Genomic DNA, 27,926 nt, shown 5'->3' on the forward strand with positions numbered 1-27,926 from the left:
CCAAAATGGTCCTCAAAAAAGAGGGGTGGGAGCTCTGTGTCCCGTGATGTACTCCAAGAAAAAGATTTTACAGGTAAGCTGTATTAAAAATCTCTTTTTCTTTATCGTACATCACGGGACACAGAGCGGCATTCATTACTATATGGGATGTCCCAAAGCAATGCTTACAATGAGGGGAGGGAGAACATCTCCAAGACAAAAGGATTTAATTTAGAGATATACTCAAATCATAATAAATCCAACTTAGTTGAGAAAAATAATTTTAAATTTTAAATTTAACTCAAAAAAGAGGAGCCGAGGGTCTCAAACTGCAGCCTGCAGCACTGCCTGCCCGAAGGCAGTATCAGTATTCCTTCTTACGTCCAACTTGTAGAATTTTGTAAACGTGTGGACAGAAGACCAGGTTGCCGCCTTGCAAACTTGAGCCATAGAGATCTGGTGGTGTGCTGCCCAGGAGGCGCCCATGGCTCTAGTAGAATGAGCCTTTAATGATACTGGAGGAGGCAACCCTTTCAAGCCGTAGGCCTGAGTGATTAATTGCTTAATCCACCTAGAAATGGTGGACTTTGCAGCTGCCTGCCCCTTCTTGGGCCCATCCGGTAGAATGAACAGCACATCTGTTTTCCGGATCTTCTTTGTAGCTTTAAGATAGGCCTTCATGGCCCTGACAATATCCAAGGTATGCAGCAACCCTTCCTTTCTGGAAGTAGGTTTAGGGAAGAAGGATGGTAATACCAAATCCTGGTTCAAATGAAAACTGGATATGACCTTCGGTAGGAAGGATGAGGGCGGAGAACGACCCTGTCCTTATGAAAAACAAGATATGGTTCCTTACAGGATAAGGCCGCTAGCTCCGAAACTCTTCTTGCGGAAACTATGGCAACCAAAAATACTAACTTCCTTGTCAGTAGAACCAAAGGAATTTCAGCCAACGGCTCAAACGGTTGTTTCTGTAAACTTGACAGAACAAGATTTAAATCCCACGGACAAAGCGGGGATTTAACTGGAGGTCTAATACGCAAGACCCCTTGAAGGAAGGTCTTAACCAGCGAGTGGGTGGCCAGCGGCCGCTGAAACCACACTGACAGAGCAGAAATCTGTCCTTTGATTGTGCTTAATGCCAATCCTTTATCCACTCCTAGCTGGAGAAAACTTAATACTCTATCGATGGTAAATTTGCGAGAAAGCCATCGCTTGGACTCACACCAGCCTACATAGGCCTTCCAGACCCTGTAATAAATCACCCTAGAGACCGGTTTCCTGGCTCTGATTAGGGTAGAGACTACTTTCTGAGACAGACCTCTACCCCTGAGAATCAGGGATTCAGCTTCCAGGCCGTCAAATTTAGATGCCGTAAGGCAGGGTGGAGGATCGGACCTTGCGATAGCAGGTCTGGCCGTAGAGGAAGAGTCCAAGGGTCTCCCACTACCATCTTTAGGATGAGTGAGTACCATGCCCTTCTGGGCCATGCTGGAGCTACCAGGATGACTGGTATGTGTTCCACCCGGATCCTGCGCAGCAGGCGGGGTAGTAACTGGAGCGGGGGAAACGCATAAAGAAGTTTGAACTGATGCCAAGGGCAAACCAACGCATCGGTTCCGCAGGCCATCGGATCCCTTGAGCGGGATATGAACCTGTCTAGTTTCTTGTTGAGTCTCGATGCCATGATATCCACGTCCGGCACTCCCCATCTTTGGCAGAGTGCTTGAAAGACTTGTGGATGCAGAGACCATTCCCCCGGCCATAGAGTCTGGCGGCTTAAGAAGTCCGCCTGAAAGTTGTCCACTCCTGGAATGAATATTGCCGATATGCAGGGCACATGAGCCTCTGCCCATAGAAGAATCAAGCTCACCTCTCTCTGAGCGGCTTGACTCCTGGTTCCCCCTTGGTGATTTATGTATGCCACGGCCGTGGCATTGTCTGATTGAATTCTCACCGGGAACCCCTGCAATTTTGACGTCCAAGCCCTGAGGGCTAGTCGAGCAGCTCTGAGCTCCAAGATGTTGATGGGCAACTGCTTCTCTGGCTTTGCCCAAGTACCTTGGCGAGTGCAACCATCCAAAATTGCTCCCCAGCCCGTCAGGCTGGCATCTGTGGTCACTATCTTCCAAGCCACTGGGCTGAAAGACTTCCCCTTCAGTAGATTCTGAGGGTCTAACCACCAACACAGACTTTGTCGGACTCTTGATAAGAGCGGCAACGGGATATCCAAGGCCTGTGGCCTTCTGCTCCATGCTGACAGGATGGCTGCCTGTAGGATGCGAGTGCTTAGAACCAGTAGGATTAATTCCTTGATGGCTTTTACCTTCCTCAGAGGTAGGAACACTCCTTGTTGTTCTGTGTCTAATCTCATGCCGAGATATTCCAACTGCCTTGTGGGCTGGAAAGCTGACTTTTCTCGATTTAGGACCCAGCCGAACCTCTCGAGGTATTGGACCGTGAGGGCCACTGCTCGCTCCAAGCCGGGAGACGAGTGGTCTATGACTAGGAGGTCGTCCAGGTATGCTAGGATCGTGACCCCTTGGATCCTTAGCTTGGCTAGGATCGGAGCTAGGACCTTCGTGAACACCCGGGGGGCCGTAGCCAACCCGAAGGGAAGCGCCACGAATTGGAAGTGACGCGAAGCCACCATGAAGCGTAGATATCTTTGATGTGGCTGATAAATTGGAACATGAAGGTAGGCATCCTTTATGTCTATGGACGCCATGAAGTCGTCCTTCTGGAGTGTGGCAGCTGCTGACCGCACGGATTCCATCCGAAATGAGCGGATCTTTAGATATGCATTTACCATCTTTAGGTCCAAAATTGGCCTGACATCTCCATTGGATTTTGGGATGATGAATAGGTTGGAGTAGAAACCCAGCCCCTGTTCCAGGACTGGTACCTCTACTATTACTTCCTGGGAAAGTAGATGATCTAATGCCGATCTTAATGCGGCTCCCTTTTCCGGATCGTTTGGAATCCTCGACTTCTGGAAATGAGGAGGAGGAAACCTTAGGAAATCTAATTTGTAGCCTGTGGCCACGGAAGACCGTACCCACTCGTCGGGAATGCTGGCTTCCCAAATCTCTGAAAAGAGTCGCAGCCTTCCCCCCCACCTTCGTGGGTGGGGGCGCCCCTTCATAAGGTTGGCTTGGGGGCTGGTTTTGCTGGTTTGCGAAACCACTGCCTTTTGCCTCTAACAGCCTGTCCTTGTGATTTGCTGTTGAAGCCGAAGTTTGCTTTTGCAGGAGGCCGTCGATACTGCTTGGCATTAGAGGGCCCCTGCCCAGGGGAATACTGTCGTTTAAACGCAGGCCCCTGAACCTTCTTCTTAGTTGGCAAGAGAGTACTCTTGCCGTTTGAAATGGTCTGAATGTATTTATCTAGGTCTTCTCCGAAGAGTCGTCCTCCATGGAAGGGGAACCCTACCAGGAGCTTCTTGCATGGGGGCTCAGCCTCCCAGCTTTTTAACCATAAGAGTCTTCTCATATGGATAAGGGATAACGATAAACGTGACGCTTGCTGGATAGAATCCTTGATTGCGTCTACCGTAAAACATATGGCCTTAGGGACATCCGAAAATTCTTCTGCCTGCTGGGCAGGAATAAGTTTAAGCATCTGCTTAAATTGATCCGATAATGCTTGAGCGACCCCAATCGCAGCCACAGCTGGCTGTACTACTGCCCCTGCAGTAGTGAAGGAGTTCTTAAGTAGTGCTTCCAAGCGCTTATCAACTGGATCCTTGAACACCTGTATGTTTTCTACAGGGCATGTTAACGATTTGTTAACACATGAGATAGCTGCGTCCACTGCAGGAGTAGCCCATCTTTTGGAAAATTTTTCTTCCATAGGATATAGGACAGAGAACTTCTTAGGTGGTAAGAAGATCTTATCTGGCTTGTTCCAATCTTGGAACAAAACTCCCTCTAATAGAGGATGGATCGGAAACACAGCATTGCTTTGAGGCGCCCTCAGTGAGCCCAAAGCTGAAACCGTCGATACCTGGAGATCTGGTACTGGCAAGTTGAATGCCCTATGGACCAAGTCCGACAATCCTTGAATCCACCAGCTCTCCCTCAGGGAGACTGCCCCAGACTCCTCTGTATCCGGATCCTCGATCCCTGAACCTACTTGGTCCTTGTCCAAGAGGTCGTCCAATTCCCCTGAGGAAAGGACCTCCTCTTCTGAGGGTCCGCGCTCGGGCGACGGAGATCTATTCCGCTTACTGCCCCGCATAGCTGCGGCTATCATTTTACCCATGCTTTTCTGCATCTCTTTTAAAGAGGTGAGTAATACCTCCTCCGTGACCATCTTAGGGTTGGACTGACCCGCGTCAGCTCCAGCCCCAGATCCCGATGGCCCCAAGGCTCCCTGTGGGGAAAGCAGCGGCATAGCTTTGTCCGAGACCTCAGACTCTCTGGGGGAATCCCCACCTCTTGTACCCTTGTTTTTTGATGCCATGGTACAATACCGAGGTACACCTGCTACTTATTGGTACCTGGGACTTATAAATAGTTAAATGCCCAAACACCTGTTTGGGGGATAAAAAAATGCTTCCTCTCCCCTAGATGACACTTTTTTTTTTTTTTTTTTTTCAAATCTAGGAAAGAAAAAACATTCTGTCCCCCTGAGTAGTATTGCAAGAAAAACTATGAGATGGAAAAGAAACAGCCTATTCCTAGGCTTGAAAACAGTCTTTCTGAAGACTGCAATATTCTTTCTGGCCACTGTGTGTCCTCGGCGCCCCGTGCTTGCCGTTCTGGTCTTTCCTCCTCAGTTCCAAAGTATTGAATGAGCTATATGGAACAAACAAGGAAGGGCCGCCCCTTCCTTAAGCCACTGACCCGCCCTTCCCCCCCAGCAATCTCAAACAGGAAATGCCCCTCCCGACAGGGGGGGGGTGGGGTTGGGAGGAAGGGACCTCTCTGCTCCAGCAAACTGCAGCCTGCAGCCTGGAACCATGAGGAGGTCAGCGTTTTGCCTGCTTTGCAGGCCGTGAGGAGGAAGACTGAATGGAGCATCGCCTGGAGGCTTGCAGGTAAGCACAGCTCTCTGACACACACATATACTTTTATATCACACAGGCCCCACTCAATGCTTTTCCAACACTACAAGGGAGGTCACATCTTATGGGGAATAATACATATAGAGCCATCCTATCTTTATGATATGTGACTAGTTTGCCAGATGCAGTGCATAACTTTAGGCATGTCCCCTGTGACCCCCCAGAAAAAACCTGCTAAGAACCAAGTTCCGCAAGTTTTCCCCTCACTTACCTGCTCCATGCCGCAGGACTTTGCCAAGCAAGAGGCCCAATCTTCCCCCATCTCGGTGGGGATGTCTAGACCTTCAGGCCCTGGGTTCCTATGAAGGATCCACTGTCCTGGGCCCATATAGCACTCTGGCAACAGAAACATTAGGCACCCAAAGGTTTCTAAGTTCTGGGCCCAGGGTCCAGCTCTCTAAAAAGAAAAGCATTATGGGCTATACCCCAAGGGTTTGGGGTCCGGTTACTGACCACTTTAGCGCTGAGGCTTTTTTGGACAGAACCGGTTAGCTCACCTAATCCCAAGGATGTGGAGGCAAGCTAAACCATGACTAACACCTAAGACACTGGCGGAAAAACTGAGGTACTCGTCCTATGGGAGGGGGTTATATAGGGAGGGGCATTTCCTGTTTGAGATTGCCAGTGTCTACACCTGAAGGTACTCCATATAACCCATATAGTAATGAATGCCGCTCTGTGTCCCGTGATGTACGATAAAGAAAATGACCTTTCCTTTTAATCTGCAGCCACTGTCATTTTCTGTAAACTGCAATGCAATATGGCTAGCTGAAGGTGTTCTGTAAACAATGTGTACAGAACGCCCCCCAGAAATGTCCTGCTTATGTGATTGATTCATTGATTTTCACAGAAGTCTACACAAAGATACAAGTCAGATTTCAGGCATCCCCTGCAACAAAAATGTAATTTTTGGTGACATACTGCTAATAGGAAATCATGTCTAAAGGAATGCAGACCCTGCAAGTTTCCACAGAGCCCTGCAGGTGCAGCAGCTGTTATGAAACCACTTCCATTAGATTCACTCACCACATGGACAGACAAACATACAGGGATTTCTTTAGAACAAAAGTGTAATGTACATAGATCACCCAGAGGGGGAAGGGTTATTTTTTTCTCAATTAAAGTGGCGTTCCTTGTTAAACATAACCTAAAAGGAGATCGAAGATTTGCAGTCCAGGGACCTCGCCTGTGGAATGCACTACCAACCACCATCCGACTAGAGTCGGACCACTTGGCCTTCAGGAGAAAGATTAAAACCCATCTCTTCTGAGATCACGGGTTCCTTACCCATGAAATGGATACAGCGCCCAGAGGCGATTCAGTTCGCATGTGTTGCGCTTTACAAGTCTCTCTCTCTCTATATACCATAAACTGAAAGATACAAACTCATAATTGCATTTACAGTCTTGCACTCTCAACTAGTTTCATGCACACATGCTTTATCTGCCAGTTTTACAATTCCATGTAGCATAATCCTAAAACGATTACATTGTATTTAAGATGGTTTGGGATATACAGCTCTTAAATAAAGTAGATAAATTTAGAAGCCATGTTTTATTTTCACCCTTATAATTTAGACAATATGAAGTTACCTCAATTAACGGATATTCTGAAACAGCAACAAGAAGAACTTTAGAAGCCATTGTTTCTGCCCTTACAATCGTCTCAGTGTCAGCAGAAACAGGCCAAGATGATACACATAGAACACACTGGAAAAGCCCAGATCTCGGAGGCAGGAGGAGAATTCTTATGTCTTCAGCTGCTCGAGGCCCAATTATGGTCTTGTTTTTAAAAACCAGACACTGGTGAGCCCCAATGTCAATCTGCAGAAAATAAAAAAAATACTTATTTTCAAGATAAAGATCAATAATTTTTTTATTTATTTTTTATTCAGATGAGATTACAAAAGCTGACATTTCTTTCAAGGCAGAAGAAAACCTTACACGACCACTATTCTCAAATACTGTAAAGATAGTAAAAGCATACACGTCAAAAAGTAAACCATCCCAAGGAGGGTACATTTAAAGCACATAACCCTGCATTCCAAACACTTGAGAGCAATACCCACAATAAATAATGGACACCACGTGGCACATATATCAGCTGATGTATTGCCTTATCAGGAACCTCTTACCAATAACCAGAGGATTTTTTTTTTTTTTTTTTTTTTTACGTAAAAATGTGACACTAATGTGAGCTTCTAGGTTAATCTAATTAAAGCTGCCAGCACTAAACACACTTCCTAATCATGTGAATTATCAAAATAAGCGCAGTGCTAGATACAAAAGTATCCCCCTGGGGGGGAGATATAGTGTAGTCAAACTAGATATAAATAAAAAAGTGCAATATGTAAAATGTGTTCTTATATAAATCAAACAATATGATAAATGTTAAAGTGCAATGTGCAAACGTTGTCCATAGTGTCTTTATGAAATAAATGGTGAAAAGATTGTGCCAATTATATGTGCAAGTTCTGTGCATAGATGGGTAAAGTAGACAATAGCAGGTGAAAAAAACAAGGCAAAAATCTAAGCATGTAGCCAGTAAAACAATATTATTCCCTAAAAGTGCTAATGTGCACTCAATATTACAAAGTGATTAGTGCATCACACACCCTTCTAAGTGGTTACACTCACCAGATCGAATGGACCCCCTAGCAGTACTGTATGTGGGTCATTCAGGCTTAGACTGGTGAGCAGGGTGATGAGACGCCACTTCAAACACAAAATGTTTCAGACTTATAGGCTTTTTAAATGTGCCTCTGGAAATGATTAATCCTTTGAAATGCTTCTCATAGTATTCCTTCTCCTTATAAACTGCCCGTAACAGTGATGGGCAGGCTATTACAGTTGTAAAACTCTTGGTGATAACAATAGTATTTTACTTTATGATGAACCCACCTAATGGAAAACTGTTTAAAAGGCAGGTTTTTTTTAACTGGGATATGGTTAGTAACCTCTGAGATGTTGATCGTCGTGTACCACTCATCTTACTTGCCTTAATGAATTCTTTTTGCACAGTTTTGTATACATGTATTGTTACACTTCATGTTGGTTTGGATGTTTAATTTCTCCTTGTCTGGTAGTTCTATGCAAAAATTTACATCCTATGCAATAAGAGTGATATGCAGTAACAAATATATATATTTGCCCCCTGTTCTGACCTTTATCATCAATAAAAGCATTTGGATTGATAAAAAAAATGGGTGGCGACAACCTTTAGATCCAGCAAGGGAGCAAATTACCCTTTTTACTTTGGAAAGTGTGAACAGGTTTGAAAAAAAGCCTTGATACCCTTCCTTTTCCAGAAAAATTACCAAGATCCCCTGAGAGGAGCTGCACCAGAGCAGCTTGGAGGTCCACCAGTTCTTACAGGGAGGTGGACAAGTTTGACAACATGGAGAGACAGAGACAGTGTTTGAACATCGGGGTTGTAGCCCCTGGAGAAAACATTCTGGACCCAAGAGTGCAAAATGTCTTAGGAGCAGAAGGCCTCAAAGCCAACAAATGGGGGCCATCAATTTTCATACTTGCACTGGGGTTTTTGTAGGATTAGAATCAAGTGGATGAATAATCAATTTTTGACACCCTAGGCCAAACCTCATTTTGATGCCCCCTGACTCCACCCTTTGTCCTGCCCATGTATAATCCACCTTTTTAATGAAGTGCCCATCAAAAGAAACCTCACCAGTGCCCATCAAATGCAGCCTCACCAGCGGCCCATCAATGAATGTTTGCTTGCTTCCATTCATTCAGGAGTCTAGAGACAGTCCTCTGCTGCGCCTCTGACACTATGTGAAAATGGTTTGGCGGCTGCCTGCTGATGCCAAGACTTGGTTGCTTGCTGCAGAGAGTAGGAACACAAGTGGCTGGGTGCCCTAGGCGGCTGCCTAGTTTGCCTAGTGGTAGCACCGGCCCTGCAAGCAGGTTCTAAATATCACTTTCATATGTAGGTTGAAACACAGTCATTAACCGACTCCTAAGCTGAAAGTGGATGTAAACTCAATTGATGAAAATTTGACCTGGGCACACATCTGCAGTGTTTTCTTATCTCTCTCCAAAGCCCCAAGTCCTGTGTCTTTCTGCTGCTCTGTTCTTTTATCGGCATAACTTCTGACAAGATCTGCAACAACCGAGATAAAACCAGCCTGAAATTTGTGTCAGGGTGGGTGCTATAGAGTAACAGAGAGCTGGTCTATTCAAAGCGAGCTCAAGTATCCTTCAATCAGCTGTCACACAGTGTATGCCAAGAATCCACACTGAGTGCTGAGAACAGGAAGAGAACATTTCTAACACGATGTGCACTTTCTAAAGAATACAGCAAGCTGAAGACCGCAGATACACATGCAAAACTTATGTAGGAAGATTGGTTTAATCTCGGTGTATCATCCGAGATGCTTCACTTCACTGGGTATATTTGAGGGTTTACATCCATTTCAAGGACACCATTTCAGTCCCTATTGATGCAGTTAACACGTTCAGATCTGGAAAAACATGTGTCAGCTGTTTTCCAAGTACATGTTCTCCTTGAACCTCAACATGCTGTTTACCACCATAACAAAATTGTATTAATTCTTCACAAAAGCTGAACTTCAGACTGGAATATAAAACTTCCCTTGCAGTGGCATTGCTTTGCTCTCACATAAATCCACGGCTAAAGCCCCCAATGTTCCCACTCAGATGTCAATCCTTGATAAGTTGACACATCGTGGTAAAGAACTGTTCTGAGAAAAATTGCGCGCGCACACACACACACACACACACACACACACACAGTTTAAATATTTTTGAGAATCTACAAATTTTATTGTAACTTTTGTGGGCGGCATCACTTACTTTTTCTCCATTTATTGCAATACTGAAAACTCCAATATTAACTTGCATCCATCTTTCATTTGGGTTAAATATATTCAGTGATGTTTGAGATGCAATTCCAACACAACAGGCACTGGGGAAAGTAATCTCTTCAGGGACCAAAACTTGCCCTTGAATTTAAAATGAGAAAAAAAAAATTACTATTAAATATACACATACCGGTATACATGTTTTAATACTTTCACAAACACTGTAGCCATGTCAAAATTATTGTGTATATACTTACCAAATCCAGATGACATTCTGGAGGCTGCCCATTGTGAAAGTCCATCTGTTCCAGACTGACTTTCAATCAAATGGATATGATGGTCAATATTCTGTTTGGTTGCGGTGTAACTACTCATTGGCAAAGTAGCTAGTAATCCTGGACCGATATTTGCACTTAAAGGGACTCCAGTAACTGTGTTTTGAATATTGTGAGTGGGAAAATTACAGACGTGGTATCCAGTTGAAGCTCCATAGAGACCAGTGTTCCCCCCAGAAAAAGCAGCCAATGGATTTACATTTCCAAAATGCGGTTGTGTAAATGCAGTGCTGGAGGGGAATTGTCCAGAAAACAGGGAAGATACTGAAGATGGATGTTTCTGTACATCACTTTCTGGTACAATTTGTTTAAAGCCGGAGACACACACACATTGATTACCAGTAGAGGGCTGCATTACAGTGTACTTTTCCAGCAGAGCTGACTGGGGCACAGTTGCAGAAGGCAATATTTGACTTGATTTTGTGCCATGTTCTTGCCATGAGAAAGTATTATGGTCTTTGCCACATAAAGATGTAGGATTCAGTTGTTTATGGTCTTCGGTTTTACATCCAACCCCATTGGCTGTTACAGTTCTAAAAGCAGATGGACTTTTAATCAGTTTAGAAAGCTTGTTGGTCATCTGACTTTTGTCATCTTCCCAAGATAAATTGTCATTGCGTGCAAGCTGCATTTCTGAAGGTGTAGGACTGGCTCTTACTATAGTTGTGCTCAGCTCAATTGTATTATTAGTCTAAATAAAACAAAAACATTTTTTTTCGGTGAAATTAAGCAGCTATAAAATAACTCCATAAAAGACAAACAGGAAAAAAACAAGTGTTCTCATTTATTTTAAGAAAGTGAGAGGCAATGCAAGGTTGAGTCGCACACGCCACACAAAAGACATCAGAGATTAAAGCGATTGTAAATCACCTTGTAAAACAAGCCATACGGTATAAAATAGAAATTAAAAAGACAAAACATTTTTTTTTTTTTTAAACAAAAAAAACACACACATTATAAATATCTTTTTAACTTTTTGATAAATTATCACATGCCCTCTGTTCTCAGCTGCATAAGAGCTGGGGTAACAAACGTTTTAACTGCTTCAGGACCACCCACTGGACTTAAATTACGGCAGCACGACCGCGCTGCACTAGATCACAAACATGTATGCGAGCTGCCATTTCCAGGCTGTACAGTCAGTCATTCACTGCAGCACAAGCCGATCAGTGGGTCCCAGTCAATTTATGGCCAGGACCTGCTGATTGGCTGAGCAAATGACAGAAGAGAGCCCTGGTAAGGGAAACACCCCAACCCCCCACCCCAACACACCATTTTAATCCAGCATTTCAAACGATACTTTCAGGCTCGGCTAAAAGGCTCAATCTGTATATTTGCAGATACTAAGCTGAGCAGGGCAATATTTTCTCTGCAGGATGAACAAATTAACTGGGTGGGCAGCTACATGGCAAATTATGTTTAATGTAGAAAAATGAAAAATCATGCATTTGGGTGGCAAAATATGAATGCAATCTACTCACTGGGGGGGGGGGGGGGCCTTTGGGGGAATCTAGGATGGAAGAGGACCTGGGGGTCCTAGAAGATGACAAGCTTGGCAATGGCATGCAATGCCAAGCTGCTGCAAGCAAAGGAACAAAATATTGGCATGCATTAAAAAGAGGATTAACTCCAGAGATAAAACGATAGTTCTCCCACTCTGCAAGACTCTGGTCAGGCCACACCTGGAGTATGCTGTCCAGTTCTGGGCACCAGTTCTCAGGAATAAAGTGCTGGAACAGGAGAGTGTCCAGAGAAGGGCAACAAAATGAATAAAAAGGACTGGAGGACACTGGTTGTGAGGAAAGGTTACGAGCACTGAACTTGCTCTCTGGAGAAGAGACGCTTGAGAGGGGATATGATTTCAATGTACAAATACCATACAGGTGGCCCCACATTCCCACAATAGGCAATTTCGTTCAAAGGGAATTTAATAAGACTTGTAGTCATTCTCTAAAATTATTAGAAAAGCGGTTTAACCTTAAACTGCATAGATGGTTCTTTACTGTAAGAGCGATAAGGATGTGGAATTCTCTTCCACGGGCAGTGGTTTCAGCAGGGAGCAGCGATCATTTCAAAAAACTATTAGATAAGCACCTGAACGACCACAACATACAGGGATAAACAATGTAATAATGACATAAAATCACACACATAGGTTGGATTTGATGGACTTGTGTTTTTTTAACCTCGCCTACTTTGCAACTTACTAAATGAAGTCAGTTTAAAGCAACCTTGTCAAGTAAACAAAATATTTTTACACCTCTAACATATTTACACTTTTCACATTGAAAAAAGTGCAAAATTCAAAAAATAAATATATATTTAATTTGTAAAATACATTTTTCAATGTTTTTTTATTTCAGTGAAAACAAAACAAATTCCGGTGGGTAACGGTAGTTGGTATTAGCGAGTTAAAAAAAAAAAAAACTTAAAATGGTAATTTTTTTATTTCTTTACACATTCAAATTATTTTTCATTACATTACTTTAAATTTGATTGAAGTTTTAAGTCTCATTTTATTGCCATCTTGTTTGATAATAACCCCTTGCCAGCAAGTGTCATTAGTACAGTGACTGTGTATTAGCACTGATCATAGTATTAGTGTCACTGGGGATATCAGTGTCAGTTAATTAGTTATCGCAAAGTGTCAGATTGCCCGCCACATCACAGTCCCATAAGTCACTGAACACTATCATTATGAATATAAAAAGATAAAAATTTCCAATATATACACACACCATCGTTTGTAGATGCTATAATTTTCACGCAAACCAATATTATATTTATTGGGACATTTCGTTTGGGTACAGCGTTGCATGGCTGTGATGAAGGGGTAAAATATTCTGGAGCTTAAGATGTTAATGATCATAATAAGCAGTTTCTATTTAATATTAGTAACTGAGAAGCAGTATCACTTATAACATTTTAAATCAGTTCTGAAAAGTTAAATTAATCAGTAAAATCAGAAATGATCAAAGACTATTCAGTTTTTTACAGTCCCAGATGCTCATAAACTGGTGGCTCCTTTACCTGAAAAGTTTGATCAATTTCAATGTTGAACATGGAAGCACAAAAATGGAAAACATAAAAAAAAAAAAAATCCTAAAATTTCCTAATGACATGACTATATGTGTTTTCTAGTTGTTACTGATGATAATCATGCAGTAATGGTGCCAAGTTACACACGTGCATATCTCAGTAGTTTGTGGTAAGCAACCTCCTGGACACCAGTGTCATAAGCAGAGCATGGATACCAGTCACTTCTTACCTTTTTCTTTTCAGGACTACGAATACTTAAATTCTGCAATGTGTTCTCTGTCATGGAGATATAGGTCAACCTACTTAGACTAGGACTGAGGCATGACGAATCAGGCGATGAAGGCTCATGAGAAAATTTCTGCAGCGACTCTTGCCTTTGTGGAGAATCACCAGATCTTTGTGAGGAAAAGTAAAATTAGCAACGGTATATCACCAGAAAATTGCGCGTGCGCACAAACACACACTCCAAAGCTGCAGAACTCTACACAAAACACGTACTGCCTCACAAAGGTCACCCACCTGGTTTCAGGTATCTTTAGTGAATCCTGGCTAGGAGAGGAGTGTATCAAAGGGGAAGTAGAAGGTCTAAAATTGTACTGTTCTTCCTCCGCCGTGTGGGCAACATGTTCTGCAACAGTTTTATTCTCTGCCAACACAAAAACATGTAAAAATCCTAAAAGCACTATTTTGCAAAGAAAACATTTTATCACATTTTACAACAAAACCCCAAAACAACTTTATGTAGAACTGAAATTGCAAAAGGAAAAGCCCAGAAGAGAACTTTAGTCAAAGCTGCAGAGTTTGTGTTTACCTGCATAGGCAGTTTTTTTTTGGTAAAGGTGAACAAACCCTTTAATGTTGGCATCACAACCTCAATATGCAGTTGCCTGCCAATTCCATTTCCCAAAACCTTCCAGTACAGCACCTAAGAGTGTCTCTGATGACCTAAAATAGGAAATACAAGGCTCACACCTAAATTAAAAAGCACTGGCTACTGGACGGCCTCAATAATATAAAAAATAAATACTGAAAAATACAAAAATTATATTTTCCTTGAGAAATCTTGGAAATTAAGTAAACAGGTTTTCCCTAATTCTCATAGGACAGTACAAGAATACAAAAAATTAACCACCGTTCTTATCTGCCATCCAAGTTTCAACAGCCTTTTCTGATAAATGGGGTGCCTTTAAAAGTTAAAGACCAGCCACCAGGTTGTTAACCTTTGCTCCCACACCCTGGGTTGCAACACTGGTTCTTTATGAATCATGTCTGGTACAATAAGCAGATTCCAAGGGTGAGTCCCTCTTAGTCTTTGAAGATTACAGAACCATGCCATTCACAATCACTCCTGACCTAAATTTGGAGAGAAGGGGGAGAGGGGGAAAGCATAACCCAAACTGGAAAGTCCATGGCCAAGCAAAAAAGGTCAGACCCTAGCAGTCATTTTCTCTTTGTGAGAGAAGAAATTGATTAGTTGTATGTTTGCTTTGAATGTGAAGCAGACTGTTGAGCGTACCCAATCTCTAATTTATCGGATGAAAAGCATGGCGATTTAATTGCCATTCTGTTTCAACTGCTTCCTGCTTCGGCCTATAGCAGAATGACGGTCGGGCGGTAGTTCAGTTATCTTGACTGGGCGTCATATGACGTCCAGCAGGATAACAGCCGAATCATGCCCTTGGGAATGGAGGCTCTCTACCACATGATCAGCCGTGTCCAATCACGGCTGATCACAATGTAAACAGGCAGATATATTGATCGGCTTTTCCTCACTCGCGTCTGACAGACGCGAGTAGAGGAGAGGCGATCGGCTGCTCTCCTGACAGGAGGTGGGTCTGTGCTGGTTTGTTCATCAGCGCAGCCCCCCCTCGGATGTATGCCCAAGACCACCAGGATGCAGGGAAGGCTACAACACTGGACCACCAGGTATGCCACCCTACACCACCAGGGAAATGCCAATCAGTGTACAGGCAGCTGCCAATCAGTGGCCATCCCCAATGCCTGCCAGTGCCATCAGTGATGCCCATCAGTGCCATTTATCAGTGCTCATCAGTGCCACTCATAAGAACCAGTGCAGCCTTTCAGTGCCCACCAATGCCACCCATGAGTGCTGCCTACCAGTGCCACCTTATTGGTGCTGTCTTAGTGCCCATCAGTGAAGGAAAAAACATACTTATTTACCAAATTTTATAACAGAAAAAAAATCGATCTTTGTTTAGTAAAAAAAAAAACCTGCAGCGGTGATCAAATGCCACCAAAAGACTCTCCTGTATTCCAGGGGAGGGGTCGAGCACGACACTCCACACCAGGTAGAAAGCCTTGCATTACCGTGTGAAGTTACAGACAGAAGAACAGGAAGTGAGGATTTCTCAGAAGAAATAAGGACATTTAAAAGCAAAATCGAAGTATGAGGTAAGTGAAGGAGGACTGCAGGTAAAGGAAGCTATTTAGGAAAAAACATTTTTACCTTTACAACCCCTTGAACTGTGCAGTCTATATTGTAGTCCAGAAACTTTACCATCTGGACTGGAGAGAAACTTGGGTGTTTCCACGTTTACAACCCTGCACCATTTCCCAGGCGCCTCTAAGTCTGTTGTCTTTAGTTGAGACTCTGACCATGTTAAAAAGGAGAAGAACATCCAAGTATGGGACTAAGGAAATTCAATATTCTCTTTGAATATGTGCAGTGCCAATTAAAGAACAAAGGGAAGGGAACCTAAACTGCCAATGCTTTGTGCCTTGCCAGTCTCTTACAGCAAACCTTAGAAATTTCTGTGAGGATCTCCGAGTTAAAACATGCATGTGAGGGTCCCCTTAGGCCTATCACCTGTTGCCTTTACTTTTTTGAAGAGAAGGGGGATCAAACAGTATTCAGTCTGTAACTCTTCTGAATAATGTTTAAGATAAAGGGATTATTTTTGTAATCAGAGGCATAGGATTCAAGGAGGGTTAGGATGAACCCCCCCTCCCAACCACCCCCATCCTTTCTTTGAAAACCATTCTTTGCAGGTATCCCGATTGTGAAACTTCATATTTTGAAAGGGTTTCTCATCTTGTTTCTGTTTAGTAAAGCCTCTCTTACCTGCTGACTTATTAAACACCGTTGCCAACGTGCTACCAAAGAGAAGGCCCACACTAAAAAGGTATACCACAGTCTAAAGCCTAGTACACACAATGAGATTATAGGACCAATGATCGTTTTTTTTTGTTTTTTCATGCTAGTCTCTATATCGAAAATTAATAGGTAAAATTTGGTTAAGTTTGGAAATGTATTTGTATTCTAGTGTACTAGGCTCAAGTTTAAGAATAGAATTCCCAGTTAACTTTTAAGTCTCCTTGTTGTATTAGCTAATGCTGTGATCCTGAACTTTATACACACTAAAGCCACAGAAGCATCTGCAATATACATTTTCAGCTTTATATTAAGTTGGAATCTAATGAATTTGTGTTCTGGGTTCAAGGCAATTTTTTTTAGCCGTTATAACCAAAGTATGTGTTGCACACACTGGTGTCTATTGCCGGCTTGTGCTCCCCATGCATTTTTTCTTCCTCCTTAAGAGCAATTCTGCCCATTAATCTTTAAGGGCCCCCACACCTTTCTGCCCATTAATCTTTAAGGGCCCCCACACCTTCAAAGCAAAGTTAAAATAGGATTTGAAAAAGCAAAAAAAAAAAAAAAAACACACCACACAAAACACACACAAGCACAGACACGCACACCAAATCTAGAAGGAGGAGTGGGGTTGGGTTAATAAAAAAAAAAAAAGGAACCCTAAAGCTTTGCATCAGCAAAGCTACAGCATGCTCTTGTATACTTTGTAGGTCAAGTGTCACTAATAAGCCCACAAGACCAACCAGGTTCCACCAAATTTGGATAGTGGTCTATCCCTAGAGGTGGATAAAGGAAACATTTGGGGGCAAAAGTAAAAGTACATAACTGAACAGAGGTAAGGAGCTCTCCACAGAGAATCTATCCACAAAAATTTACATTGGTATCCAGGTCCAATGCTCTGGAAAAGCCGTCTTGACCGGAAAGTGGGGGGGGGGGGGGGTTCTTCTGCAACTAGACTGATTATTTCAAACACATAGTAATACATGAGATTTTGTTTCTGCTAAGCAGAGGAGAGAGATGAGGCAGTCCAGTAGCCAGCGTTTATGCAAATGCGAGTCTCATTTTGTGTTTTGGGTCAGCGGAGCCACTTTTATGTGCTGTTCTGGAAGATGAATAGAGGAAAAAGGTTATTCATTTAAATATCTTACCGTTGAATCTTCGACTGGGTGATGGCTGAAAACAAACATGTTTTTGGGAAGCTTCCCCACGAACACCACACGGTTCCTTAACACCTGGCGGATCGTCTGACATGTGGGAAGGGGATTTTCTTGGAGACTTCGCTCTTACACGCTCCTGAAGACAAGGCTTTAATGATCCACATTCTCTTTGGTCTGAATTACTGGCTGATGGCTGACAGGCTATCTTTAATTTATCTACTGGGTCAGATTGCCTAGTAACTGGTATAAGAGTAGCAGATTGCGTGTTCTCCTTGTCAAGCTTATTTACTTTACCATCACACACTCTAGCTCTATTGGAGGGTTGGTTGGAAAGACATTTGGAATCGGACAATTCAACAGACTTTGGCAGGCTAGTACGAACATGCGATTGGGCATCATCCTTTTTGCGGTTTCCATGAGGAACACTATGTTTCACAGTGGTGACATTAAGTGTTGCTTCTACAGGCAAAGGTTTTACACAACCCACTTGAAGTGCTTTTGAATTTTCCGGTCTGATCAAATCTTGTTTTTGAACATCTGTAATATTAGCCAAATTTCCAGCTGTTGTAAGAGGCTGCTTATGTCCCTGAGACATCTCCCCAAAAAAATCCATAATGGAGGAGCGGTCAAAACTTTCACTTTGAGTGTCTTGGAAATTAATTGTGGCTTTCAAGTACTTCTCCATGTCAAAAATCTTTCCAGAATTTGAGTTCTGTAGGGAAGTTTGAAAACACCTGAGAGATTCATTATATACAGATGCATCAAGAGGTAAACTTCCTTTATTTCTATTCGACAGTGCTAGTATCATAGCTGCCAACTCCGAAGGGTCTGCACTGCATGAGGCATTTGCAATGGCTGAGGCAATTGTACTTATATTCAGTAATGTGACATCAAGGGTTTTGTTAGATTTTAGCTCTGGAGACACCTGTTTGATAATCTGTTGGGGCTGAAAAAAAAAAAGAAGCAAAGTGGTATTAAAGCAAAACAATTGTTAATTTAGACATACTAGCCATGGGCTTGAGACAGCCAACCTCTGCTTATGAATAATGGATTCTTGTACTTAATTTTTTTATTTATTTTTTTAATCCAATGAGAGACATGGGATTATATTCAGAAATAGTTTACGTTGCAGCCCACAGAAATAGTTTACGTTGCAGCCCACAGAAAAAACAGACACTGTAATCCCAGGTTATAATTCCTTGCATGCCAGTCATGCTTTTGATAGATATATATATAGATATATATATATATATATATATATATATATATATATAGATAGATAGATAGATAGAGATATATATATATATATATATATATATATATATATATATATATATATATATATATATATATATATATATATATATATATATATATATATATATATATATATATATATATATATATATATATATATATATATATATATATAGAGATATATATATATAGAGATATATATATATAGAGATATATATATATAGAGATATATATATATAGAGATATATATATATAGAGATATATATATATAGAGATATATATATATAGAGATATATATATATATATATATATATAATAAAAAAACTATGGCTAAAAACATATGATAAATAAAATTAAATATATATATATATATATATATATATATATATATATATATATATATATATATATATATATTTATTAAGACAGTTGCTGTTAGCTGTAAACAACCTTGATATGAAACCTAAGGTTTTACTGTTACTCATTAAAAGGAGAAGTATGGTAATCAGGGTTATTACAGTTTCTATACTTACCTAGGTGGATGCAGCATTGGTTTCGATGCTGCATCTGTCCCTCGGTATCTCTGCACTTAGAACTGAGCCAGCGAACACCTCCGATAGCTCGGTTCTCTCAGCAACCCGAGCAGAGAACTGCTGCCGGTCAATCAGCAGCTCTTCTGCTCTGCTCCCCCACATTCAGTGAGCTACTGAGGGGCTAGTAGCGACCATCTCAGCAGCTCACTGAGGGGATGAGACCGCCATCAGTTCAGGCACCTGGCTGATCCAGACTCGGGATGATGCGATGCCTGGACTGATTTGTGTGACGTCAGCAGACAGTGATCTTCAGATCGCTCTCTGCTAAAAATAGGTCACATGAGTGCAAAACGAATTGCACTCCTGAAACCCCATAGGAGAAGCCCAGCCAAACAAGCTCAGGCTGTACTTCATTAAGACAAAAAGCAGAAACCACTTTTGGTAAAAAGGAAGTTATTAGACTCAAAGCAGCCTCCATGTATGACCTAGTTAGGCTTCCTATAGGACAATGCTGATGACCCCTAAAACTTTTTGTTGAAGTGACTGGAGTTCAGCATACAAATGTTATCCAAGGTCAATCCCCATATGTAGACATCTGTCTTGAAACATCTTTGGAATGAATGGCCATTTCCCCCCAGGTCTAGAAATGGTCAGTGGAGAAAATCTGTGTGCCATCCCCCCCCCCCCCCCAGGAATGTGCATGATCAAAAACCACAAACATAAAGCAGTGTCCACGACAGGATAGCCTCTACCTATGTCTCCATTGCAACAGGCCAGTTTCCCCTCCAATGACTGGAGCAAGCCACAACTATGGCATTTTCCAATGATTCGGATGAGATTACAGGTGGGGGGTCCAGTGATCTAAAGACAGACATTGTTCGTTAAAGCCAAGATGTAGACTGGAAGCTTTGATTCTTCCCGAGACAAAGCCCTAACAGAGACCAGAACACTGACCCACACCACCTAGTAGGTTGCAGTATAATCTATGGTTCCTAATACATTCATGTGTTGGTCAATGGATTTTAACTGCATACTGACTTTAATAATCTTTATAATTGTTCCAGTTCAGAGACTCAAACTGTACTGACAGAACAGTGAAAGCAAGCGAATAGGTCAAACAAAATAAGTTACAGTAATGGACCGAGTATGCAATCGGCAGGATACACTGAAGTCTTCACTTGGAGGACGGGGGAAGGTATCAACAACTTGGAGATGACTCATAGAAGATCAAACCATACCCAGAGTACATGGAGGAAATGAAAGGCACATAGTGCGATTCCGTAAAAACATGGGATGTTTAATAACGGTTAAAAACACTTACAGTTGGGTGAGTAAAAAGGACATCAATATAGAAATGTGCATGGCAGCAGTAGAGTTCCGACGCGTTTCGCAAAATCTTGCATCGTCAGACGATGCGAGATTTTGAGAAACACGTCGGGACTCTACTGCTGCCATGCACATTTCTATATTGATGTCCTTTTTTACTCACCTAAGTGTTTTTAACCGTTATTAAACATCCCATGTTTTTAGGGAATCACACTATGTGCCTTTCATTTCCTCCATGTACTCTGGGTATGGTTTGATCTTCTATGAGTCATCTCCAAGTTGTTGATACCTTCCTCCGTCCTCCAAGTGAAGACTTCAGTGTATCCTGCCGATTGCATACTCGGTTCCTGCTGATATATCTTCCATCTGCATACATTGAGCTTTATTGACCCTTTGAGCGTATGCTCACTTGGGTTCAATATATCTGGTAAGCCTACCCTTTTGGTGGTGGGTACCGTTACCACACGTTAAGTTTATCGTGAATCACCGTGGGTTTGGAATAATTTTTGCACTTGGTCCATTCATCTATCAAGTTTATGCACATGTATGGACTTATATTTGATTACACTGTAATTTAGTGTTGGCTATAGACTATCAGTGCTTTTTTCATTCATTTTTTTTATCTTAGCGCTACAATTTTTTGTATATTGCATTTTGCTTTCTTTTTCCACTGGATTGTTTGTAGCTGCTCACCCTTACAATAGCGCAGATTTAGCTTTATTTTTGTAAGGGACCTAAAGTACAATTCCAGGCTATAACTCGCAGGTAAAACCCAGCATGATGGTTGTTCCTGCTGAAATTCAAACAGTGTATGGTCTGCCCAACTATGCCTAAAACTGCTCCCACCAACCTTCCAATACCTATGCTAAACTATTTTGCAAAAGATTCATATAATGAACTAATTTTAGAGCTCTCTGGTTCAGTCATGAGATTTCCCCAGTGGTCTGCTTCAGGGGAGGGGAGAAAGCGCCCAAAAGATGGCGCTCAGGTAATAAAGCCCAACTCCATGTTTGCTTTTACTTTAAATAGCTTGCTCCAAATCAACCATTTTCTTTAATAACACAAGTTTAAATATAAACTGTATGTAGCATCAGTAGGGACAAAATAGAGCTGGGCTAAGCCTTTCACATGTCACCTATTTTACCAATGAATACAAGGTTCATACTACCTGGTCCAATTACAGACCAATCTTACACCTGGACATTAAACTTCTAGCCAAGATACATGCCTCTGGACTAAATTAGATTATTGGACCTCTAAATAGTAAAGACCAAGTTGTCGAAGCCAGCCACAATATTAAATGCATATAGCCAAGACACAACATCCCTTTTTTACTGCTCTCTTTATGTCTTCATAAGGCCCTTGACTGTCTTTTGGTCCTCTTTCACCTCTTGTCCAGATGGGGTTTTGGACCACATTTCTGTAAGCAGGTATCCTCACTACGATTTCTCTTGCGCGGGCTACAAATCTATGCAGTTTCCTACAGACAGGGGTACTCAACAGGGATGCCCTCTTTCGCTGCCATTTGCACTAGCATTAGAACCCCTGGCTATCGCACTCCATTTTTACTCAGCTATTCCTGGCCTCTCGGTAGCCAGCACCTGACAAAACGCAATTTGTCGACGATGCAATCTTACATGTAATGGAAACGCACACATTACCCAATATTTGGTTGGTCCTTGGTGACTTTGCCACTATGAGGCAGGGTTCACACCTATGCAAATTGGATGTGGGTTTCTCTGCATCCAATTTGAATAGCAGGAGAATGTGACTGGCTCTCTATGGAGTCGGTTCACATATCTCTGCAGCAGGTTCAGTGCGGTTTCCAGGAAAAATGTGTGCTTTCTTGGTCAGTTTCAGGTCCGAATTCAGCCCAAAGTTCAGGCTCAAATCAGACCTGAAATGGTGAACCAGGACAGACTGGACCCCTGCTGTGTGACGGATCCATCTTAGGTGCGACTCCCATTCTAAAGGGACTAGAGGCGAATGAGAAAAAAATAGGATTTTTGTACTCCCTGTAAAATCCACTTCTCTTCAGTTCATGGACAGACACAGCAGCCTTTGACTGTAGGGTTATATCCGCTTCCTTCCAGGAGAGTTATGCAAAAATACAGCACTTAAAGTGTTAACAACCTTTCTTTAGTGCAGCTCCTCCCAGGGGGCGTGGTTCCCCGGGTATAACCCACACCCTGCTTTAGCAGCCTCAGTTCGTAACAAGCAGTACAAACAAAGGAGGGGTGGGTGCTGTGTCCGTCCATGATCTCAGAGAAATGGATTTTACGGTGAGTACAATAATCCTATTTTCTCTTCCGTTCATGGACGGACACAGCAGCCTTTGACTGTAGGGACGTCCCCAAGCAGTGTCAAAAAATTCGAGGGGTGGGAAAAAAAAACCACAGCAAACCAAGCTTCACCCCAAACAAAACTGGAGTTACTCAACGGAGGAACTCCAACCTTAAACTGCCGCCTGTAACACCCTGCGGCCGAAGGAGGCATCAGAAGATGCACTCACATCCACCTTGTAAAACTTTGAGAAAGTGTGGATCGACGACCAGGTCGCTGTCCTACACACCTGTAACACAGAGGCTTGATGACGGAAAGCCCAAGAGGCACCAATCGCCCTGGTCGAAGGCGCCGTGACCCGAAAAGGAAGCGTCCGCCCCTTCAGGGCATAGGCCTGAAGCACAACCTGTCGGATCCACCTAGAAATGGTGGCCGACGAGACTGCAAGACCTTTTCTGGGACCAGTCTCCGACACAAACACTGAGTCCGACTTCCGAAACGGAGCCGTCGCCGATAAGTATACTCAAAGGGCCCGAACCACATCCAGGGAATGCAAATGTCCTCAAAGGGAGCTTGTTGAAGCACCGAGAGGAACAAATTCAAGTCCCATGGGGCAGTGGAGGGCGCACCGGAGGGGCCACATGAAGAACGTGCGTATTAAGGAGTGCGCTGCCAAGGGACGCTAAACGTAAACAGCCAGAGCAGAAATCTGACTCTTGATCGTGCTCAAGGCGAGAGCCTGATCCACTCCCCGCTGTAAGAACAGCAGAATCCGGGACACCACGTATGTACGAGGGTGCCACTTCATCTCCTCACACAGAGATGTAGGCTTTCCACGTACGATGGTAAATCTTATGTGAAGTAGACTTCCGTGCACGTAGCATGGTAGAGATCACCGAGCCCGACAGGCCCCGGTCCTTTAGTACCTGGCTCTCAACAGCCACGCCGTTAAAGCCAGCGACTGTAAAGCAGGATGGAAGATCGGACCCTGCGACAGGAGATTGTCTCTCAGGGGTAGACACCAGGGGACGTCTGCCACCAGACGCACCAGGAGCGGCGCGGCCAATCTGGGGCGATCAGGATTGTTGGAATCCCTTCTGCTTCCACTCTGCGCAGCAGGCGAGGAAGAGGTGGGAAGGTGCCACCAACGCGTCTGACGCATCCGCCCACGGGTCCCTTAACCTGGCCACGAATAGTGGCACCTTCCGATTGAGACAGGACGCTAGGAGGTCCACGTCTGGAGTGCCCCATCTTTGGCACAGACCCTGAAACACCTCCGGGTGGAGAGACCACTCCCCTTGATGCAGAGTTGTGCGACTTAGGAACTTGGCTTGCCAATTTTGTACTCCCGGAATGTACACGGCCGATAGAGCCGGAACGGACCTTTCGGCCCACCGAAGAATGTGTGCGACCTCCGTCGCTGCAGCTGAGCTCCTTGTGCCTCCCTGATTGACGTACGCCACGGCCGTGGCGTTGTCGGACTAGATCCTGACCGGTCAGCCCTGCAGCTCCAGGGACCACCTGGCAAGGCACAGCTTGATTGCTCGGAGCTCCAGAATATTGATCAGTAGGCGGGACTCCCGAGTCCAGCGCCCCTGGGCTGACTGGGTGCCCCAAACGCCCCCCCAGCCGGAGAGGCTGGCATCCGTCGTGACCACTGTCCATCGGCACGGCAGAAAAGACTTCCCAGTCCGAAGCACCGGAGACGTCAGCCACCACACCAGGGAAGACTTGACCAGATGGCTCAACTGAATCTGGTAATCCAGAGAAGACGGGAGCTTGTCCCAACGTGACAGAATCTCCCTCTGCAGCTCCCTGGTGTGGAATTGGGCATACGGGACCGCCTCGAAAGAGGCCACCATCAGACCCAGAACTCTCATGCAGAAACGAAGAGACGACCACTTCTGGGTCGACAACTGCTTCACTGCAGATTGCAGGGTCTTCAGTTTCTCCGTCGGGAGGAACACTCTCGCCTCCGCGGAGTCCAGGACTAGTCCCAAGTATTCCAGTCTCTGGGACAGAACTAACACTGACTTCTGGATATTCAGAAGCCAGTCGAACTCTTGGAGAGTTTGACACGTGATAGACACATCCTCCTCCTAATTTTGAGCCTGAGGAAGCTCGCAGGGGAAGGTCGTCCAGATATCCCACGATAGCGATCCCTCGCTGTTTCAGCAGGGCTAGTATCGGGGCAGCACCTTGGTAAAAACCCACGGTGCCGAGGCCAAGCCGAACGGGAGGGCCACAAATTGAAAGTGATCCTCCCCGATCGCAAAGCGCAGAAACCTCTGATGCTTTGTGCATATAGGTAGGTATACATCCATGATATCCAAGGACGCTAGGAAGTCCCCCTGATGGAGTGCCGCTATCACCGAGCGAATCGACTCCATTCTGAACTTTTGCACCTCGACAAAGCAATTGAGGGCCTTGAGGTCCAGGATAGGGCGGACCCCGTCCTTCTTGGGGACCACAGATTGGAGTAAAACCCCTGAAACCATTCCAACGAGGGAACTGGTACATCAGGCAGATTTGCAGTCTTTTTGCAGCACGAGGCCAAAAGAAATCCAAGATGGCCACCGAGTGAGAAAAAAAAACAGCAAACAGCATAGGACCACAAGAAAATGGCTGCCGAGCCATAGAAAGCGCGACCCCGGCAAAATGGCGGCCGTTGCGCATTTAAAAAGCACCCAAAGTGACAGCACCTCAGCGCAGCACAGATTTCAGGATTGAAAAATGCAACAAAACGAACAAAAAATAAATACAACGAAAAAAAAAAAAAAAAAGGTAAAAAATATCCGCAGAGTACAGGACTATAGAGGGCCTGTCCTCTCCTGACGTTAGGCAGAGAAAAACTGAGGCTGCTAGAGCAGGGTGTGGGTTATACCCGGTGAACCACGCCCACTGGGAGGAGCTGCACTAAAGAAAGGTTGTTAACACTTTAGGTGCTGTATTTTTGCCTAACTCTCCTGGAAGGAAGCGGATATAACCCTACAGTCAAAGGCTGCTGTGTCCGTCCATGAACGCAAGAGAAAAAGTCCAAGGCGCTCAACGTTACCTTGGAGCAAGACTGCTGCAATATAAAAAACTTTGCATTTTTTTTATATATACTGTGATTCTGTACTTACAAATATGCTGCAGAAATCTTCCGCCACCGAGTTTGGCTGCATCGATTTGAACTGTGGGCAGCTAAAGCTGCTGCCTCTTCACGTTTTGGATTTATACCGGCACAACTCCAGCTCTCATTGGCCCTCTTATGACTCATACCCCTCCCTTCCTCTCACTAGAGTTAGAGAAAGAGCTGTGCAGCATAAGGTCATAAGCCTAGGCTTTTTACCAGACAAGGAACAGAAAAATGTATAAGGTATTTACTGGTAGGAAAAAAAAAAGGGGGGGGGCAGAGGATTTAACACATAGAAAGATAAAAATAACTGAAGTTCCACTTTAAGTCCCTACTGCTGCAGTGACAAATATATGACAGTCTGACTTGGTACAGTGGCTGCTATTAAAATGACATACCTACTCAAAATCTTGTATTACTTCTGGCATGGATTTAATTTACTACGCTTCATTCCTTACAACAGCAAATCGTATCTTTTGTGTGGCACAACACCTGACTACGACTGAGCAGAACCACTTTGGTTAGAAGCAAATATTCAGGTGTCCGTAGCCTTCCACACCTCCAAAATTATCAGGCGGCTCAATTAGCTTATATACTAAAGCCCATGTCTGGACTAAAACACATACTTGGGTATCCCTGGAAGACCTAAGTTTTCACCCTACAAGTGTGGAGAACTTATTTTGGCTTCATCAGTCAGTCAATCACATAGGCGCTTTATTACCTACCCAGTCACCAAATTTACCTTAACCTCCTGGGCGGTGTTCCCGAGTCTGACTCGGGGTGAGATTTTTGGGCTAGGATCGGTAACCCTGAGTCAGACTCGGGCTCGCCTCGCTGGATGTACAGGGAGTTTTACTTACCTTGTCCCTGGATCCAGCGATGCCACCGCGCTGTGTGAGCGAGCGGGACCTCGCTCGATTCACACAGTGCCTCCGTGTGACGCCGATCTCCGTTCCCTGCGACGTTACGACGCACGGGGACGGAGAACGGCGCCAAATTCAAAAAAGTAAACAAACACTATACATACAGTATACTGTAATCTTATAGATTACAGTACTGTATGTAAAGAAAACACACCCCCCTTGTCCCTAGTGGTCTGTCCTGTGTCATGCATGTCATTTTATATAATAAAAACGTTTCTTTCTCCCTGCAAACTGTAGATTGTCCATAGCAACCAAAAGTGTCCCTTTATGTCAAAAATAGTTTTAGATCAGCTAAAAAACAGCGATAATAAATTATAATCACTTGCAGAATTGTGCGATAGCGATTTGTGGGGAAATTCGTCATAAAAAAAAAAAAAATAATGACAGCAACAATTCTGCAACTGAGCAAATTTCAGTGATTTTGATTTGATTACATTATTGAATAATTTTTATTATAATTATATTATTATTTGTTATAATCATTTATAATTATTTATTATATTATAATTTATAATTTTGTTTTTAAAAAAATGTCATACCCGGGATGCCTATTAGAAGCTTGTTTGGTCAGATTTAAGTGAGTTATTTCTAAAAATGACAGACCTACAATATAAAACGCCAAATTTCCTTGCAAATAATGGTACCGCTTTCAGCATGTTTTTTCTGAAAGAATCATACCGCCAGGGAGATTAAGAACCTGGGATGCAGACACATTCTCAATCAACCTGATCTCTACACTTAAGGCCTCCAATTATAACCTCAGGGTCTCTTAAATTATTTTTTAATTACTTGTATAGTGCCGTCAAATTTACGCAGCGCCTTACATATATATTGTACATTCACATTGGTCCCTACCCTCAAGGAGCTTACAATCTAAGGTCCCTAACTCACATTCATATACTAGGGCCAATTTAGACAGAAGCAAATTAACCTACCAGCATGTCTTTGAAGTG

The 27,926-nt window shown here is 43.4% G+C and overlaps 1 protein-coding gene across 2 annotated transcripts in view; it reads right to left on the bottom strand.

The window, feature by feature from the left end:
- The window catches only part of CEP192 (centrosomal protein 192), a 190,263-nt gene that overhangs the window by 73,624 nt on the left and 88,713 nt on the right, over positions 1 to 27,926 (bottom strand). For both annotated transcript variants that reach the window (XM_040353923.1, XM_040353922.1), the window contains exons 19-24: positions 17,525 to 18,479; positions 13,784 to 13,910; positions 13,494 to 13,659; positions 10,148 to 10,916; positions 9,883 to 10,031; positions 6,640 to 6,870 (exon numbers count right to left, since the gene is read on the bottom strand). In XM_040353923.1, coding sequence (XP_040209857.1) covers positions 6,640 to 6,870; positions 9,883 to 10,031; positions 10,148 to 10,916; positions 13,494 to 13,659; positions 13,784 to 13,910; positions 17,525 to 18,479 — 2,397 coding nt within the window. The remainder of the gene's footprint in view (positions 1 to 6,639; positions 6,871 to 9,882; positions 10,032 to 10,147; positions 10,917 to 13,493; positions 13,660 to 13,783; positions 13,911 to 17,524; positions 18,480 to 27,926) is intronic.

Source organism: Rana temporaria, chromosome 5, assembly GCF_905171775.1.
Source record: "Rana temporaria chromosome 5, aRanTem1.1, whole genome shotgun sequence".
NCBI classification, from domain to species: domain Eukaryota; kingdom Metazoa; phylum Chordata; class Amphibia; order Anura; family Ranidae; genus Rana; species Rana temporaria.